The sequence below is a fragment of the Petaurus breviceps genome, unplaced genomic scaffold, assembly GCF_028583685.1.
Source record: "Petaurus breviceps papuanus isolate PSGF00001 unplaced genomic scaffold, PetGlider_PUasm1.0 187, whole genome shotgun sequence".
In the NCBI taxonomy this organism is placed as follows: Eukaryota; Metazoa; Chordata; class Mammalia; order Diprotodontia; family Petauridae; genus Petaurus; species Petaurus breviceps.
In genome coordinates, this window is record NW_027185799.1 from 22,948,930 (window position 1) to 22,965,430 (window position 16,501).

Genomic DNA, 16,501 nt, shown 5'->3' on the forward strand with positions numbered 1-16,501 from the left:
GCATCAGATTGTTGACTGAATTTTGTTAAGAAACTGCCACTACCCAGAATATGCTTTATTCCTGACCCATTTGTCATGATTTGTCACTGTCTTATGTGAATGTGAGGGGATAAAATTATTTGTCTTGAAGAGCCATATTGTACAAAGATCTGTACCATTCATAAATTGTTCCAACTAGGTATTTCTGCAACTTTCTGGTTAGCATCCTTTTTTTAGATAGAGAATATTACCATTCTAAACAAGTTGTTTTTTTCAGAGGATTTTGTGAGTAATTGAAAATGTTAGGAGTCTTTGCAGCCCTCTCTCCATCTTAGTTCTTCAAGTCATGGCCATGTGGAATTTTTACTGAAACTAGATCTATGTCTTAGTCCATACTTGAGATTTTATTGATGTAGGCAACTCCCCATAAGGTAGCTCCCTCATCCAGTGAAGATTAGAACCTGAGCCTGCAATTTACAGGCTGGAGAGTTGTTTAGGCATATTGAGAAGGTTAAGTAACTTACTTAATATCACATAACCAGTATTTTTCAGAGATAGAATTTAAGCCAGGTATTTCTGACACACAAGGTCATGCTGTATGCATTCATTTATCTGAACAATTTTGTGCAAGAAACACCTTCCATAATTTAAGGAAGACTTAAAATTTTTCTTGCCTTTTGAGTATTAAAAACAATAATCCTCCAAATTTTATTAGAAGCCAATGGAAACAAATTACATGAAAAGATGGATTAAGTTTTCATTTGTACTACTTGAGATGTCTTAGGTCCTGAATTCTAGACTCAAAGAAAGGAATATACATGTTTTGTAAGCTCTGAAGAACTCTCATTTAGAAATAATATTCTGTCTTAAAGAAACCCTCTATATATTTAGACATTTCCTGTTTGAGAGGGTATAAGCAGAATTTCTCTTTATACTACCCCTTATTGTGGGTTGGGTGTGTTCTTTCACTCACAGGATAATGTCACCTTTAAGAATCTTCGTTTAGGGGCGGCTAGGTGGCGCAGTGAGTAAAGCGCCAGCCCTGGAGTCGGGAGGACCCAAGTTCGGTTCCAGCCTGAGACACTTAACACCCACACAAAAATACTAGCTGTGTAACCTTGGGCAAGTTACTTAACCCCGATTGCCCTCCAAAAGGCCAAAAAAGAAAAAAAAAAAGAATCTTCGTTTAGACGGTACTTTGGAACTCTGGGCCTGAGTAATGGATAGAATCCCAGATGTTGTATTAATCATGATATAGATCTTTTGAATCAAAAATATAAGGTCTTTTACTTCCATTTTTATGGCATAATACACTCTCTATGTAGGACTATCTACCATATTTCTCCTATATATTATCCATAAATGTCTTAAGTTCTCATGGAAGATAAACTTCCCTGCCATGTTTGATACTCACCCCCTTTATATCTTTCTTGTCAATTAAGCGATAAAAAAGACATGTCATTATAGGTCTTGCTTATTTTAAGTATGTGAGAAAATATTCCTATACCACAAATGTATCTTGATTTCCATAAAGAAAAATGAATGAAACTTGTTTGCATTATCTTCAAGTCTTTAATTGCCAATTACTAGAGACCTGTCCTATGACCTTTTGCTCTGACTGAAAGGAAATAAATCAGTATTGGGTTCAACAGTAAGTAACTCTGATTTTTTTTTTTTTGACTACCAAGTACATTATTTATTCTAAAAGTAGGACAATAGCAGTGAGAAATTAAACTTAATTCAATTCAGTAAATAATTATTAATTCAGGTGTTGGAGTACAAAACTATATCGTGAATCATAGAATTTGAGAGTTGGAAGGGTTACCTAGCCGTCGTCTATTCCAATATGTACTTGAATGTGAATCTCCCCTACAAAATGCTTTTTAAGTGGCCATTCTGTGTGTGAGTGTGTGTGTGTGTGTGTGTGTGTGTGTGTGTGTGTGTGTGTTTGAAATAAGACTTCTGTTGAGGGAACGTTTACCTCCTGAGGCAGCCCATTCCATTTTGGGATGGCTATAATTGAGAGGAAATTTTTCCTTACATTAAGCCTAAATTTGCCCCTCCCTTTGCAACTTCTACTCATTGCTCCTGGCTCTTCCTTTTAGGATCCATAATAATAATGTCTGATCTTAAAAACAGATATAGTACTTGAAGAAAGCTAACATGACTCCTGTGACTGCTTTTCTTCAAGTTAAACATGACTAATTCTTTCACTTAATGATATGACATGAAGCTGAGGCCCTTCATTTGCTTCCTCTAAATAGCTCTTTAGGCTACCTGTGTTCTTCACAAAGTATGGAACCCATAACTGAATCCATTGCTGTATAGAGGTGATCTGATCAGGACAGTATATAGCAGCATAATCATCTCTTCCTAGGCTTAGATGCCCATGTTAACATAATCTATGATTGCATTAGCTTTCTTGGCCTTCTTTACTTTACTCCTGCCTCATATAGGTTATAGTGTATTTGAAGTCAAATTTGAATTTGTTCAAAGCTTGTTTCTGCTGTTATAGCTGTCATAACATTGGGCAAATCACTTATCCTCTCGGGACTTCAGATTTCATCTGGAAAATTAAGGAGTTTAACCAGGTGACTATTAAGGTTCCTTTTGTCTCAAAATCTAGGGTCTTAAAGCTAAAATTTGCCCTCAGGGAGCTTCTTTTTAAATAGGAAGCTTATGACTTGTACACAAGTAAGTATAATATAAGGTAAAATGAAGTAAAGAAATCCAAATGAAATCCTTAGGACAACTTTTATAAGGGAAAAAACACTTTCACTTAGGGGAACCAGAGGAAACTTCAGGGAAGAGATAACCTCAAGGAAAATCTCTTTGAAAAAGGAAGAATTCATTAAGCAGCTATAAAGAGGATGGGTTGTCCTGGCCTTAGGGACCCACCTCACTTTTTTTCTATCATTTTTTTGGGGGGGGATTTTAGTTTGTATATTTATTTCAGATAATATTTTTTTTTTGCCTTTTGGAGGGCAATTGGGGTTAAGTTACTTGCCCAAGGTTACACAGCTAGTGTTTTTGTGTGGTGTTAAGTGTCTGAGGCCAGAACTGAACTGTGATCCTCCTGACTCTGGGGCCGGCACTTCACTCACTGCGCCACCTAGCCACCCCTGTTTCAGATAGTATTAACCCACCTGTGACAAGGGTCATTAACTGATATCCTGCCTACCTAGATACAACTAGCAGAATGGCATATGAAGCCCTTATTTCATGCCACATGAATTCCATTAATTTCTGAAAAAGGGAAAGCTGGTAGAAAATAGAACATTGAATTATGACCATATCTTATGTATATTAGAACAGTAAATGGCCATCCTCACTGATGGAGTCCTAACAGAACTGCCCTCAGCCCCAATATCCAAACTTCACCACAGGCCCACTGTATCTACCTAACCCTCCACTCCCCCATCCCCACCCCTCCCCGCCAATGTCCTAACTTCTTTATATATGCCTCAATGCTCACTAGAACAACAGGTGTGTCCCTCAACCCTTAGTTCCCATGGAAACAGCAGGTGTGTCCTTGTGATGGGAACCTAACTTCTGCCTCTTCCTGGTCACTGCCCCCAGACCCGTTCCCACAGAAACAGGTGTGTTATTGTATTCAGTGACAATCACATCATCCCTCTAGCCCAAGACAGGACCACAATAGCTAGCCAGTTGGAGGGCAGAATGACCAGAATGTTTAACCACAGAACCATAGATGGGACCCCTCCTAGATTACCTAATCCCTTAACAAACTCCTCCTGCCTTTTTAATATTAATGACATTCCTCTATTCTATGTAAATTTCTATTGTGTAATTGCATCTTTACCCTATAAAAATCCATCTTGCTTTCTCTAAAGTTGCTGGTTCCTCTTGGAATTTAGTCAGCTTCATGAGAGGCGCCAGTCTCAATAAATGCCTATACTTGGGTGTAGAAGTGGTCTGACTGAATTCTTTTGAGATGGTTCCACCATAACACATCATGAAATCACAACAGTTTTTAGGTAGGCAAAGCCCCCCACCTCAACAGTTTTTGGTGTCCCTGGGTTTAAACCACAACACTCATAATTTCAAGAATAAATAAGATCATCAGAGTTAGAGCGGGAGGAATCATGTATTCCAGCCTTCTCCCTCTTGTTTTACAGGTGAGGAAACTGACACCTAGAGACACTTCCTAGGCTCTCTTCTGCAATAAACAGTGGAGCTGGGATTCAAACTTGGTGCTTCTGGCTTGAAATCTATGGCTTTACTCACTGTACCATATTATCCTTAATGTAACTGATGATTTCCATCTGTTTAGTTTTAAAAGAGTGCTTGTTTCAACTCAAAACACACAAAAAAATTAAAACCTTGAAAGCTAGTTTATGAAGGAGACATAAATCACCTTGTAAAATGACTCATGTTGGTATATTGTATGGCTAAATGATAAAGTAAATGCCAGACCCAGAAAGCAAGGCAATACATTTGGCAACACAGGCAAGAAGTGTTGTTCTCCTGTAAAATTAGAGGAAGAAAAGATAGGAAACAGAACAATTCTTAGGCCAGAGGGGAGATAGAATGGAATTTAGGCAAGAGTTCCTGCTATTCATTACTTGGTTCACTTTAGTAAAAGTTTATGTAGTCTGAGAGACAAAGTCAGACACATAAAATGATTAGCAAGCAGTTAGCTAAATTACAGCCTATAAGCCAAGCAGAGAAGTTCAGAGAAAGGGGAGATCAGGGTTGACCAAAGTGGATGGAGAAGACTTCATTTAGAAGGTCAATAAGTAAGCAATTCTTGAGCATGTGCTATTTACCAAGAGGTCTCATGTGAAATTACTAAAGAAGAAGTTATGGATAATCTCTGGCTTGAAGGAGTTAAAAAAAAAAAAGATTTAAACCTATTTTAAGTTGGAGGGGGGGCATAATTTTCTTCCTTCCTAAAAATTGCTACATTTTATTGATGCCTTTTGTCTTTATATCATTCTTTCCCAACCCCATATTAAACCTCCTTTGTGATAAAGAAAAAGAGTTAGGCAGAAAACAACCTACTCATATGACATACCACGTTCTTCCCTTATGTTTCTCTAACTTTTGTCATGAGGAAGGTGTATTACTTGCTTTCAGGAATTTTCATGGGTTTTTGAACCATATAGAGATCATATTCTTTTTCCATATCTTTCCATTTTTGTAATTATATTTTATTCCTTTGATTTAACCTATTTTCTTTTGGATCAGTTCATACAAATCTTCCCATGTTTCTCTGAATTGCTTATATCCATCATTTCTTATATCTAATAAAAATCTATTATATTCATATACTACAGGGTTCTTAAAATTATTTTGTAATGAGAAGACACTCATTTTGTTTCCAGTTCTCTGTTACCATAAAAAGGGTTGCTATGAATATTTCAGTTTACCTATGGTTTTATTGTCTCCTACCTTGGAATGTATGGCCAGGAGTGGTCTTGCCAAGTCAATGCACATCAGCTACTAGTTGCTTTTTAGCATAACTCTAGAACTATTATGTGTAAAAGGACTCATTGAAGGCTTTGATGTGGACTCAGGAATAGGAGAAACCATTTGGTATTTATTGAATTCATCAGGGTTTGTAAAAATTCCCATTCTTTGCTACAACTTCTGCAGTATAAATTGCATCTCACTTTCCAAGTGCCTTTGCCAGATCTTTGGTGGGGAAATGCTTGGCTATTGATAAGCTGTTAATGTTTTCTCTGCAAACAGAAATGATGTTAATCCAGAGGAGATAGCATAAAATATGGTACCAGGGTTGACCAGAGTAATCTATCAGTTTTTTCAACAAACATTTATTAAGCTTTTTGATGAAAGAACATTGTAAAGCAATTCAACAGAGCCAACTCTGTGATAATTATTAGAGGGACCACTTTGTTCTGTTACATCTACCCTCACCTTCCAGTCTCACCTCACATTTGTCTCTTCATTGGTTTTGTGCTCCAGCCAAAGTGGACTGCTCCATAGTCCCAGAATACATAACTGTACCATCCTGTCGCTTTGCCTGCCTTCATGCTGTTTCTTGTACCTCATTATTCCTTTTTAACTGCTGAATTTCTATCCACCGTTTTAAAACTAAAATCACTTCCTGTTCCAGGAAGCCTTCTCTGGTGGCTTTTTCCTGTAAGTACCTTCTCCCTGAGACCTAACAAATCATTTTATTTTGTGGCTACCACATTTTCATGCTTTACTATATATTATAATTATCTATTTATGTGTCAACCCCCTACTAGGCTGGAAAGTCCTTAAAGGCAGAGAGGGTTACTAAACTCAGCCATTAGTTCAGTGCTTTGCACATACTAGATACTCAATTATTAGTTTAATTTGAATCTCCATGGAAGCCTGCAAAATTATCCCATGGCATTTTTTTTCCTTTCTTGTAAATTCCCATTCTTCATGTTGTTCATTACTTTTCCCTAACTTCCCAAGCAGGTCAGGATGTTGACAAAAGTTTTACAGCAATGAGAACTTAACAGAAAAAAGCAAAAAACTGCTGATACACCTTTTAATTCTTTCCTTTAATGGAATTTGGAGTCCAATATCAGGATATACCATTAAGACACAGAACAGATTCAAAGAATGTGCTCTATTTCCAGGTCTATTGTAGCTGCCATTCCAAACAAAATATGTATTACTTATCCAATTCACTAAGCACAAGTACAAGTAATCTGCCCTTTAATGGCCTCTCGAAATGACAGACCAAATGGCTTTGTGAAGGTCAAGTCTGATTTAAATTGTTGATGAATTAGTAGCTAATTCAGCATGATTGAATATTAATATGGAACAGTGGTAAGTAATGCAGTTTAAAGCTTAATGAGCACATTAATGAATAGGACAAAATGTTTTTTTTCTTTTCACCTCATGTATAAATTTAAAGTTTCCAGCTTATTGATAATTTGTTAATTTTTGATGGCTGTCCTTCCCTCCTACCCAGCCCAGTTTATGTGGTCAACATACAGTAGTGTATTGATTGGACTCCCCAGTTTCTAGAGCCCAGACACTTGAAGATCTGTCAAACATGATGCTATCAAATAGTTGAGATACTTTTGTATAAATCACTAATAAATTTAAAGGGGGGAAAAGCAATTAACATCTTATAAACTACACCCACTGAGATAAGCATTCCAATTAGAAATTTCATTATTTCTCTGGTCCGTTTTATGTAGAATAATGGGTTTTATTGCCAAATACCTGACAGCCAAATTGGAAACAAGCCACAACTGTCAAAGTATAACAGCTCTGACTATTTGAATCTGTTACAATGTGATGTTTCTCATGAAAATTTAATGAAGAGGGTGCTTTGAAAGAGGTTCTGTGCATAAGGGGGACGGATGGAATTTAATTACCCTTATTAAAAATAAGAAAGGAAAGCTCTTTACATACTCTATTCTATTAGTATGCAAGATAGATTATCTTTGTTGTGCACTTGTGTATATGAAAAAGGGACTCTGGAGTGTTCTTTATGAGCCTAGAAGGGAAGGAGAGGTCACACAAATGCATTAGAGTGTTTTTCTGCATGTCACAAGTCAAACCTTGTCAGGGATTCCCAAGGTAAAGACTTCACATCTTATAAATGGTTATTAAATCTAAATTTCTTTGGTAAGGGCCTAGAGCAAGTGGCCCAACAATCTAAGCCTTTGACACTTGCTATTGATTGGTGGCAGATATTGTGGCACTTAAAGAGAGATTCAAGTCCAGATGATAAATAGTGACTACTGGAACAATATTTATACACCTTCATGTTAGTAATGATTAAGTAGCCTCAGGTAGACAATAGGCTCTGAGGAATCACACAACAACATGCCTGCAACTCTAAGGTGCTGTTTTAATATAACTATATGGGCTTAACTGGGTTTTTAAAATAATTCACTTTGATTCAACAAAATTTCTTGTTGTGAAGGTGGCCTTGCTTATATCCATGGAGTATAAGTTCTGGTAGGTCCCATGAACTGAAAAGGCTTTTAAGATGGACTTGACTATTACTATGTCTGCTAGCCAAGGGCTAACTGAGCTTAGTATGGAGAGGAATGTCATTTGCAAAATATCAGATTCTGAGTGATGACATTTTTAGTGATAGTGATCCATGAATTAGACAAAAATACCGAATACCCTTTGCTCCTGGGCACTTCCTTCTGATGAAATGAAGAAGTTGAAGTCAGAACGGTGAAAAGATGACAGACGAATCAGTCATTTCTGTCTTCAGACATTAATTTTTATGACTGTTTGCAGAGCACTTTGCTAGGCACTGGGGAAGGGACAAAGTTTAATTGAAGTAGGGTTGCAGCCTTCTTAGAGTCTACAGTCTAATGTGATGTGGCACAATAAGAACTGCAATCCAAATGAAAGCAGTTTAAGTGTAAGTGGGGAGAGGGAAAGGCACTGTTTCTTCCTTCCACCCTTTTTCCAATGCTTAGCATAGTGCTGGGTACCTAGAAAAGCATTTAAGAAGTGCTTTCTTGTTGTTGATTGATTTTTGATTGATCCTCAATTGCTGGTTTATTGATCTGTGCAAAGTCCAAGGCAGGAAAAGACATTACCAAGAAAGACTTCTTAGAGGAGGGGCATTTGAATCAGGCTTTAAACAATGATTGGGGAGAGAGGAGGGGGGAAGGGAGGGGAAGGATGAGGGGAGGGTTGCAGGGGGAAATTGGGTAAAACAAACAAAATCTATAAGCTCTGCAAAGTCTCCTTGAAAATATCCCTCAGTTCTAGGTGAAGAAGGTAATTTAGTTGACATTGGACTACTCCAAGTAAATTATTTTTATCCTTTGAAGCAGTATGTGTCAATAGCTGCCAGGCAAGATGCTTGATAATATAACTTGCATGCTATAGCAGCTATTGATCTTTTTTTCAAGCAAGATTAAAGCTGCTACATAGATGTAAAAACATTGACAAAACCTTTATAGTCATAAAGAGCAGCCTGATGAAATTCAAATGGCCTAGATTGTTATTATTAGCATAACCTGCTTTCCTAGGTATCTCTCTCCACTGATTTTTTGTATATTTTGAAAGGTAGTCTCTGGCTAGATTTGTGACTCCAGAATAATTTCTGACTCTTGTCCTTGAGGAATCAGAATGGGACATTAGGAAGAGCATAAGATTTAGGGTCAGGACTTGGGTTAAAATCCTCTTTTGCCAATAACTATCAGTGTGACCTCGGACAAGTTAATTAACATCTCTGGGTTTTAGTTTTCAAATCTGTAAAAGGGAGGAGGGGTTTATAGTACCAATGCAATATTCACAGCACCAACAGTGACTGTAAATATGTTGGCATAGTTCTCAATTGCAAAATATAAGAGACTCTCCATATAGAAGCCAGAAGCAAAATATTTATTCAGATACCAGAAAACCAAATCCCAACACCAGGAAACCAAATTCATCATAGCAACATAGAAGTAATTATACCACAATGCAGCAGAGAACCATACCATCTTTTAGTCTTCCCAAGAACCAACACTCACGAGTCTAGCTGTCACCTTGCGTGCATCCTCTCTCTCCCACCATCTAGCTTCTCTGATTCCCAGCTTCCTGTGGGCTCTGCTCCACCCTTCAGCAGAGTCCTCCCACCACAGTTCCATGTGATTACATTCAGCCTGTTAGGGGGCAGGGAAGATCTTCAAATTCCCTAAGGCTTGTTAAGCAGCAGGGAAGATCTTCAAATTCCAATTACCATTACAAGGTTGAACAATCACTGGTATCCAAATGAAATTTAAAAGGGACCACTAAACTATATATAAGGATCCCTGTTGCCACATATTGACTTAGAAAACTACATTAATATTTTCTGTGTTCTATTGTTATTTATTTTCTCAAATATTTCTCAATTACATTTTAATCTGGTTCAGACCAAAGTCAGGAGTGTTGCAGATTATGGTCCCTGCTGACCCTGTGTTGAACATCTCTGGCTTATATGACCTCAAGAGTTCTTCCCAGCTCTAAAATAAATGATCTTATGATTCTCTTTGAATATAATGTTACATGTATGTATATGTTAGTGTACATTCATAGGGTCTCTTCTCACAGGCCATTCTTATCTATACATTCCAGAGTCGTTATTGTGCTTATAGAACTAAAAGATTATAAATGAATATAGAATACTTTCAAATAATCCATAGAACCAAATTTGACAGATAGGTCACAAAGATATAGGTTATCACAAGATCCTTTAGCATTCACTAAGTCAGGGTTATCTGGGGATGAACTCTGGATTAAAGATACACACATACACACACACACATATAATTTCTTTAGTCCTTAAAATATACAAGGCATTGTCACATGGGTTATCACATTTGCCTTACATTTTAAAAAATGTTTTATTGTTGCTGTTCCATCTCAGTAACACCCCTTACCAAAATTCTTTGTGATAAAGAAAAATAAAGTAAACAAGCATCATAGCTACCACATCTGATTATGTATGCAGCATTCTATATCTGTAGCCTCCTATCTCTTTCCCTAGAGGCAAGAAGTGGGCATCTTCATCTGACTTCTTCAACCTTTAATATGAATTTATATATTTAATTTATATTAATAATATAATATATATAAATAATAAAATATATCAAAGTAAAATAATTTAATATGAATATGCCTTTAATAAGAATTATGCCTTTTAGTGTTATCACTTATGTTGCTGTGATCAGTGTATGCAATGTTCTATTTTCTTTGATTTGTATCAGTTTATACAAGTCTTCCCAGAATCTTCTACATTTCTTTTTTTTCATTGCTTCTTACAGTATGATAGTGCTGTGTTACTATCATAGATGTTGCTAACTTAATTCGGTACTCATAATAATTTTATCAAGAAGACTGGATAAGTATTATAATTACTTTGTTATATTTTTGAAAGAATATGATGGTCTCATTCCTCAAATATGTAGGGAATTGAGTCAGATTTGTAAAAATAAGATCAATTATCCAATTGGTAAAAGTCAAATTATATGAACAGGTATTTTTCAGGATATATTAAAACTATCAATAGGGGCAGCTATGTGGCACAGTGAATAAAGCACCAGCCCCGGAGTCAAGAGGACCTGAGTTCAGTTCCAGCCTCAGACACTTACACACACACACACACACACACACACACACACACACACACACACACACACACAAACTAGCCATGTAACCTTGGGCAAGTTACTTAACCCCAATTGCCCTCCACAAGGCAAAAAAAAACCCCAAAAACAAAACAAAACAAAAAAAAAGAAATTGACATATTGTTCACTTTCTCAATGGATACAGGAAGAACTAAAGAGAGGGAGAGAATTTGGAACTCAAAAATTCTTTGGGAATGATTAAAAATAATAAATTTATGAAAAATGAATATGATGACTCCCTTGTTGGATTTATAAGGTGACATGGACACAAATAGCACAGAACAAGACGGGAAGAATTGTGACCTGCACTGGTGCAAAGAGTACCCCCCTGATGTTCAATAACTTATTAAAGTAGTATAGTGTTTAGAATGATAAAACTCAAGCAAATATAGCACTTTACACTTTAGCAGGCAAGTCTTCACAAGAATCCTGCAAATTAAACCATGCAGGTGAAATCATCCTCACTTGACAAATGGAGACCTTGAGAGTCAGAGGTGTGAGTGACTTATCCAAGGCCAGATGACCAGTAGTTGACAGAGACTAGCTCAGGTCTTTTGACTACCAGCCACTAGAGTCCTGTTTCCATTCAAACACACTGGAAAACACATATAAGAAAGAAAATGAAGAAACAATTCCCATGGGATGATTCCGACACTTGCCATGATAGAATCCATGCCTCTCTGAAAGTCTTGCCACTAGGTCTTGATTAGGCTAAATAAGTGAATTAACTGAAGTGGCTATATGTATTTGAATTTGTACTACTTGAAGGTCTAATTATGTAAAATCTGATCTTTGGTTCCAACCCAATGGAAATATGCAGTGCAAATTCAAGTAATGCAAGCACTCTGAGGGAATCACTGTTCAAACTAATTGGAACCTTAGCTATACTACAAAGTTGATGGAAAAAAGAAAAATCCATCTATTTATTATAGCTGCCATTGGTTGAATGGAAGTTGTGATATGTTTTTGAATCCTGAAATATTTCACACAACTCTTTCACGGAACAAAAGTGTTCACTCTGTGTCTTGTCCAAATCACACTTTTGTATAATTTTAGTGTACCTATCTCATTCCTCCAGTGGTTACACAGAGTGTGATTTTAAAAATTTTTGGCTAGACCCACTGCCAATCAACTGTCATGAGATAGGAATATGCTTGGGACATTGTTCAATTGTAATTTTTTGAGACTTAAAATCACATTTTGATGGAAGAATGGAAAGGACTAAAAAAATGTCTTTTAGATGGTCTGGGGGGAAGAATAATCTAGACTTGGGGGGATTGTATTTTATTAACCTTTAAGAACGTGGAGTACCTTGAGAGACAGAAAAATTATCTTAAGAGGCTAGTATTCTCTCTGTCTTGAATCTCTTAATGTTCTAGACCAATGATGTCAAATTCAAATAGAAAAGAATTCCTCCATATATTGATATAGAAAACCACAAATTAACATTATCTATATTGTATTTAATTTATTAAACCATTCCCAATTACATTTTAATTGGTTCCAGGCTCTACTGGGCCAGAATTTGGTATCTCTGTTTTCCTCTATCTAGCATGCAGCTGAAAAATATATCTTTCTAACACACTCGTCTTACCATGTCACTTCTCTACTTAAAACAGCAACATCAAATCTTCATTAGCCCTCTATTGCCTACAAGCTAAATTACACATTCTTTAACTTATCATTTAAGGCTCTCTTATTTTTTCTGCCTTATTTCACATAACTACCATTGACATACTCATGTTTCATCCAAACTGCATTACCAAGTTGTTCACCCTGTTGCCTCCTACTTTCATCTACTTTTCATCTACATTTGCATCTACTTTCTATTCCCCAAACCCAAAATATATTCCATCCCTATCGCTTTGATCCTCTTAAAATCTCTTTAAAACCCAGGTTAGATAACCCTTCTTCATGAAGCCGTCCTGATTCCCACATAAAAAAATTTGCATTTCTCTTATCAAATTTTCATAGCATACTTGTTTGGATCTTTGATTTGCCCCATCCCAATCTATTTCATATTTTATGTTATTCCTGGGGTATCACTTTGTCACAGAAAGTGCCCCTTCCCTAGTTTTAGTGTATGTTGTTTGTCTTCATCCTGTCTAACCTATTGGTCATCAAACCCAATCAATAATTTATTGTTTGTATCATTTGTTTATTTATTGTTGTGTATATTTATTGTTGTATGTATTTATTTTCATGAGTCAATGAGAGAACTCTGTTCATTCAAAGTAAAGGCATTGAATTATCTCACCCAGTTAAAAAAAAAAAGCAGTAGACTACCACACCCCCTAAAAACCTATGTCACACTTTTCCCACAAGTATAAACACCATGAATTGAAAGACTGAACATACATAGGGAACATGCCTAAGGGATACATAAGTAGGAGTACTAATGGTCATTTCCATTAAAATTCAAAACTTTCATGTTAGTCACTAAAAACAATAAAAAGTATACACACATAGGAAATACATATGTAGGGACATGGTACATAGGAGGCTATTTGTAAAGAGACAAATCTTCAGTGCTACAGGGATACTCATGCCTCCAAATACTTCTAGGGGCTCTGTATTCTTTGCTCACTGCTGACCCTTCTTCTCTTGATTATTTTTTTTTCTGCTACCTCTTAAGCTTCAAGTGGAATCTTCAACTGAGGTTCTCCCTGTCCCCATAAAAGGAACAGAGTTTGCCATCTCTCATTCATCTTAGAACCCAGAGGCTAAACTTCAGTAATCTTAGGAAGATAGAGTATATATACTCTGAGACTAGGATATGAAATGCAATGAATTATAGATCATTTTATCTCTAAAACTAAGGCTTGTTGAATTGAGTTTGTTCAGCATATATTTGTCTTTTTTTTCTTTTCTGTATGTTCCAGAGGATCAGATTCCCCGGGGCTTCCCTACCATAGACATGGGCCCACAGTTAAAGGTGGTTGAGCGTACTCGCACGGCCACCATGCTCTGTGCAGCCAGCGGTAACCCAGATCCAGAAATCACTTGGTTCAAAGATTTCCTACCTGTGGACACAAGTAACAACAATGGACGCATCAAACAGTTACGATCAGGTAGAGTCTTGTTACTGTTTCAACTAACGCCTACAGATTTTTCCCCCTTTCACTATTATTTTCTTTTATTTTAATTTTAGGCAATGATTTTTCTTCCTCTTTTCTTCTCTGTTATTTAATGTGTTGTCCATTTCTGTGATGTTGTCATAGCCTGTATCAGAGTCTGTCTCTCTTTCTCTCTCTTCTCTCTGTCTGTTTTGCAGCTTCTGTTTATTCCACATTGCTCACTGCTGTGACTGTATTTTTTGATAATTTTTTTAACTGCTCTTTTGCAGTATTTGGTGAATCCATTTTCTTCTCTTTCTTTCTTCTTTCTTTCTTTTTTTTTTGACAAATTTATTTCAACATTGGACTTCATTCAGAACTTGTAAGGAGTACCAATGGTTATTTCCATTACAATTCAAAACTTTCATATTAGACTCTAAAAACAAATTAAGAAAAGGTGTGGTTTGTGCTGTCTTTTCCATATTTGAGCTCTCCAAAGCTTAGCAAGTTTGGACACATCTTCTTTCTTCTCACTAATACATAAAACACAGATTTTTTTTTCCCCATGTGTATAACCAGATATATTTTTAAAAGTTCTGTCATAACCCATGAAAGCAAGGGGCCTTTTCCCCCTCTGAACAAGAATTTTCTAACATATTAGCCACAGTAGTGTGCGCCCACGCAAAAGCTTTTTGAACCCCTCAGTGTCTGGATCTACAGAAGCCTGCTGTGGTGTAGACTCCAGCTTTTGCTGCTCTCTCTTTCTCTCTCTCTTTGCCCGTTGCCCTTCCCCCATTAGTCCTTCCTTCTCCCTTCCTTCCTCCCCAGTCCCCAGGTTTATTCTTTTGTTCTCTTTAGATTAGAGGGGGAAAAAAGATAATTCTAAATTTAAGTGTTAAAACCTATCCCCAGATAATGTCACGGGGACTTAGAATAAGCTGTTTACCTTGGCGTTAGTAATAATAATATTGGTGTAGAATAGTTCTTAACTGCCTGTCTTCCCAGAATTCTCAGCTTTTGACCTGTCCTGTGATGTTAAACCGTCTTGTTAACTGCCTCTTTGCTTGTTGTCAGCAGAATTGTATAGATTGACCTGTTAATGTAAATTAAGAATTAATTATTCACATGTGACATAGATTATTTAGTATATAAAGCTTTAACTCTGAAAACTTATTGCCAAATTATAAGGAATATAATAATATTTTTATGCTGTCTTTCTTCTCTCCGTATTTAAATCTCCAGAATCTATTGGTAAGTGCTTAGTTCTGAAGCGCACTTCACCCCCACTAATTTCCATATTCAGAATATTATTATAATATTATTATTATTAAAATGCATGGCATGCATTTTACTAACAGTCAGTGTAGTCACCAGATCTCTAGTAGCGCACACACGCACACCTCCACAGAAATGTTATCATAGAAACACTTGTCTAGCAGAAACAATACACAAGTATCACATAAATGTAGTGTAGAAATTGCATTATATAACCTCAGATGCAGTGTTTGTTTTGAGATAGCTCTCAGTATACCCTATATAGTATATATATATATATACCTAGCTATATATATATTCATATATACACTTAAATAGATTGTCCAATATTTTTTCTGAAAAATTATTATTGTAAAGTCTTTTTAGATGCATATGAGGCCTATGCAATATATTTCTAACCCTATGTAGATATAACCTAAGATCTAAGAATTCAGTTGCTAATCTTGAGACAGGCTATGCTGCCTATTGGGCCTTTTGCCTTTTTGTGGTACAATGCAACTTGCTTTGATAACCTAATAATAATATCTAATATATTCCTGTTTTACCAGTATAGTAATTCAAGTTTCTTTTTAAGACCTTATTTAATTCTGTAAATCTAATTTGATTCTTCTTCCAAAGCCCTAGCCTCCTTCTTCTCGTACTAATGCTTCTTCTTTCTAATCTTATTTGCATTCATATTATCCACCCAGGTGGTACACCAATAAGAGGTAAGAGTGATGAACTAACGTTCACAGAATGATCTTACTCATTCTTTCTGTCCTTTCATCCTTCTCATCTTTGTCCTGTTTAAAGAAAACATGCTAAAATGTCCGTCATCTTTATTTTTTCCTTTGTCCTGTTTGGTTATGATCAGTGACTCTCATCTTGTGACCTTTAATTTTCTTTTTTCCTTTCTCTTTTGTTTTGTTCATTTGAAAAAAAAAGATAATTTAATTTGTGATATGCTTCAAAGAAAGCATATCCAGGTCTTTTGGCCATAGACCAGTCACAGCGTACCATCTGTCCCTCTCTTTATTTTTTTCTTTTTCTTCTTTTTCCTTTTTCTTTTTTTCCTCTTTTTTTTTGTCCAACTGGAGAAAAAAAAAAGAT

At 36.2% G+C, this 16,501-nt stretch overlaps 1 protein-coding gene across 15 annotated transcripts in view; it reads left to right on the plus strand.

Annotated features, from left to right (window-relative positions):
• The window catches only part of PTPRD (protein tyrosine phosphatase receptor type D), a 2,782,277-nt gene that overhangs the window by 2,539,290 nt on the left and 226,486 nt on the right, over positions 1-16,501 (plus strand). For all 15 annotated transcript variants that reach the window (XM_069090737.1, XM_069090735.1, XM_069090734.1 and 12 more), the window contains one exon: positions 13,964-14,152. In XM_069090737.1, coding sequence (XP_068946838.1) covers positions 13,964-14,152 — 189 coding nt within the window. The remainder of the gene's footprint in view (positions 1-13,963; positions 14,153-16,501) is intronic.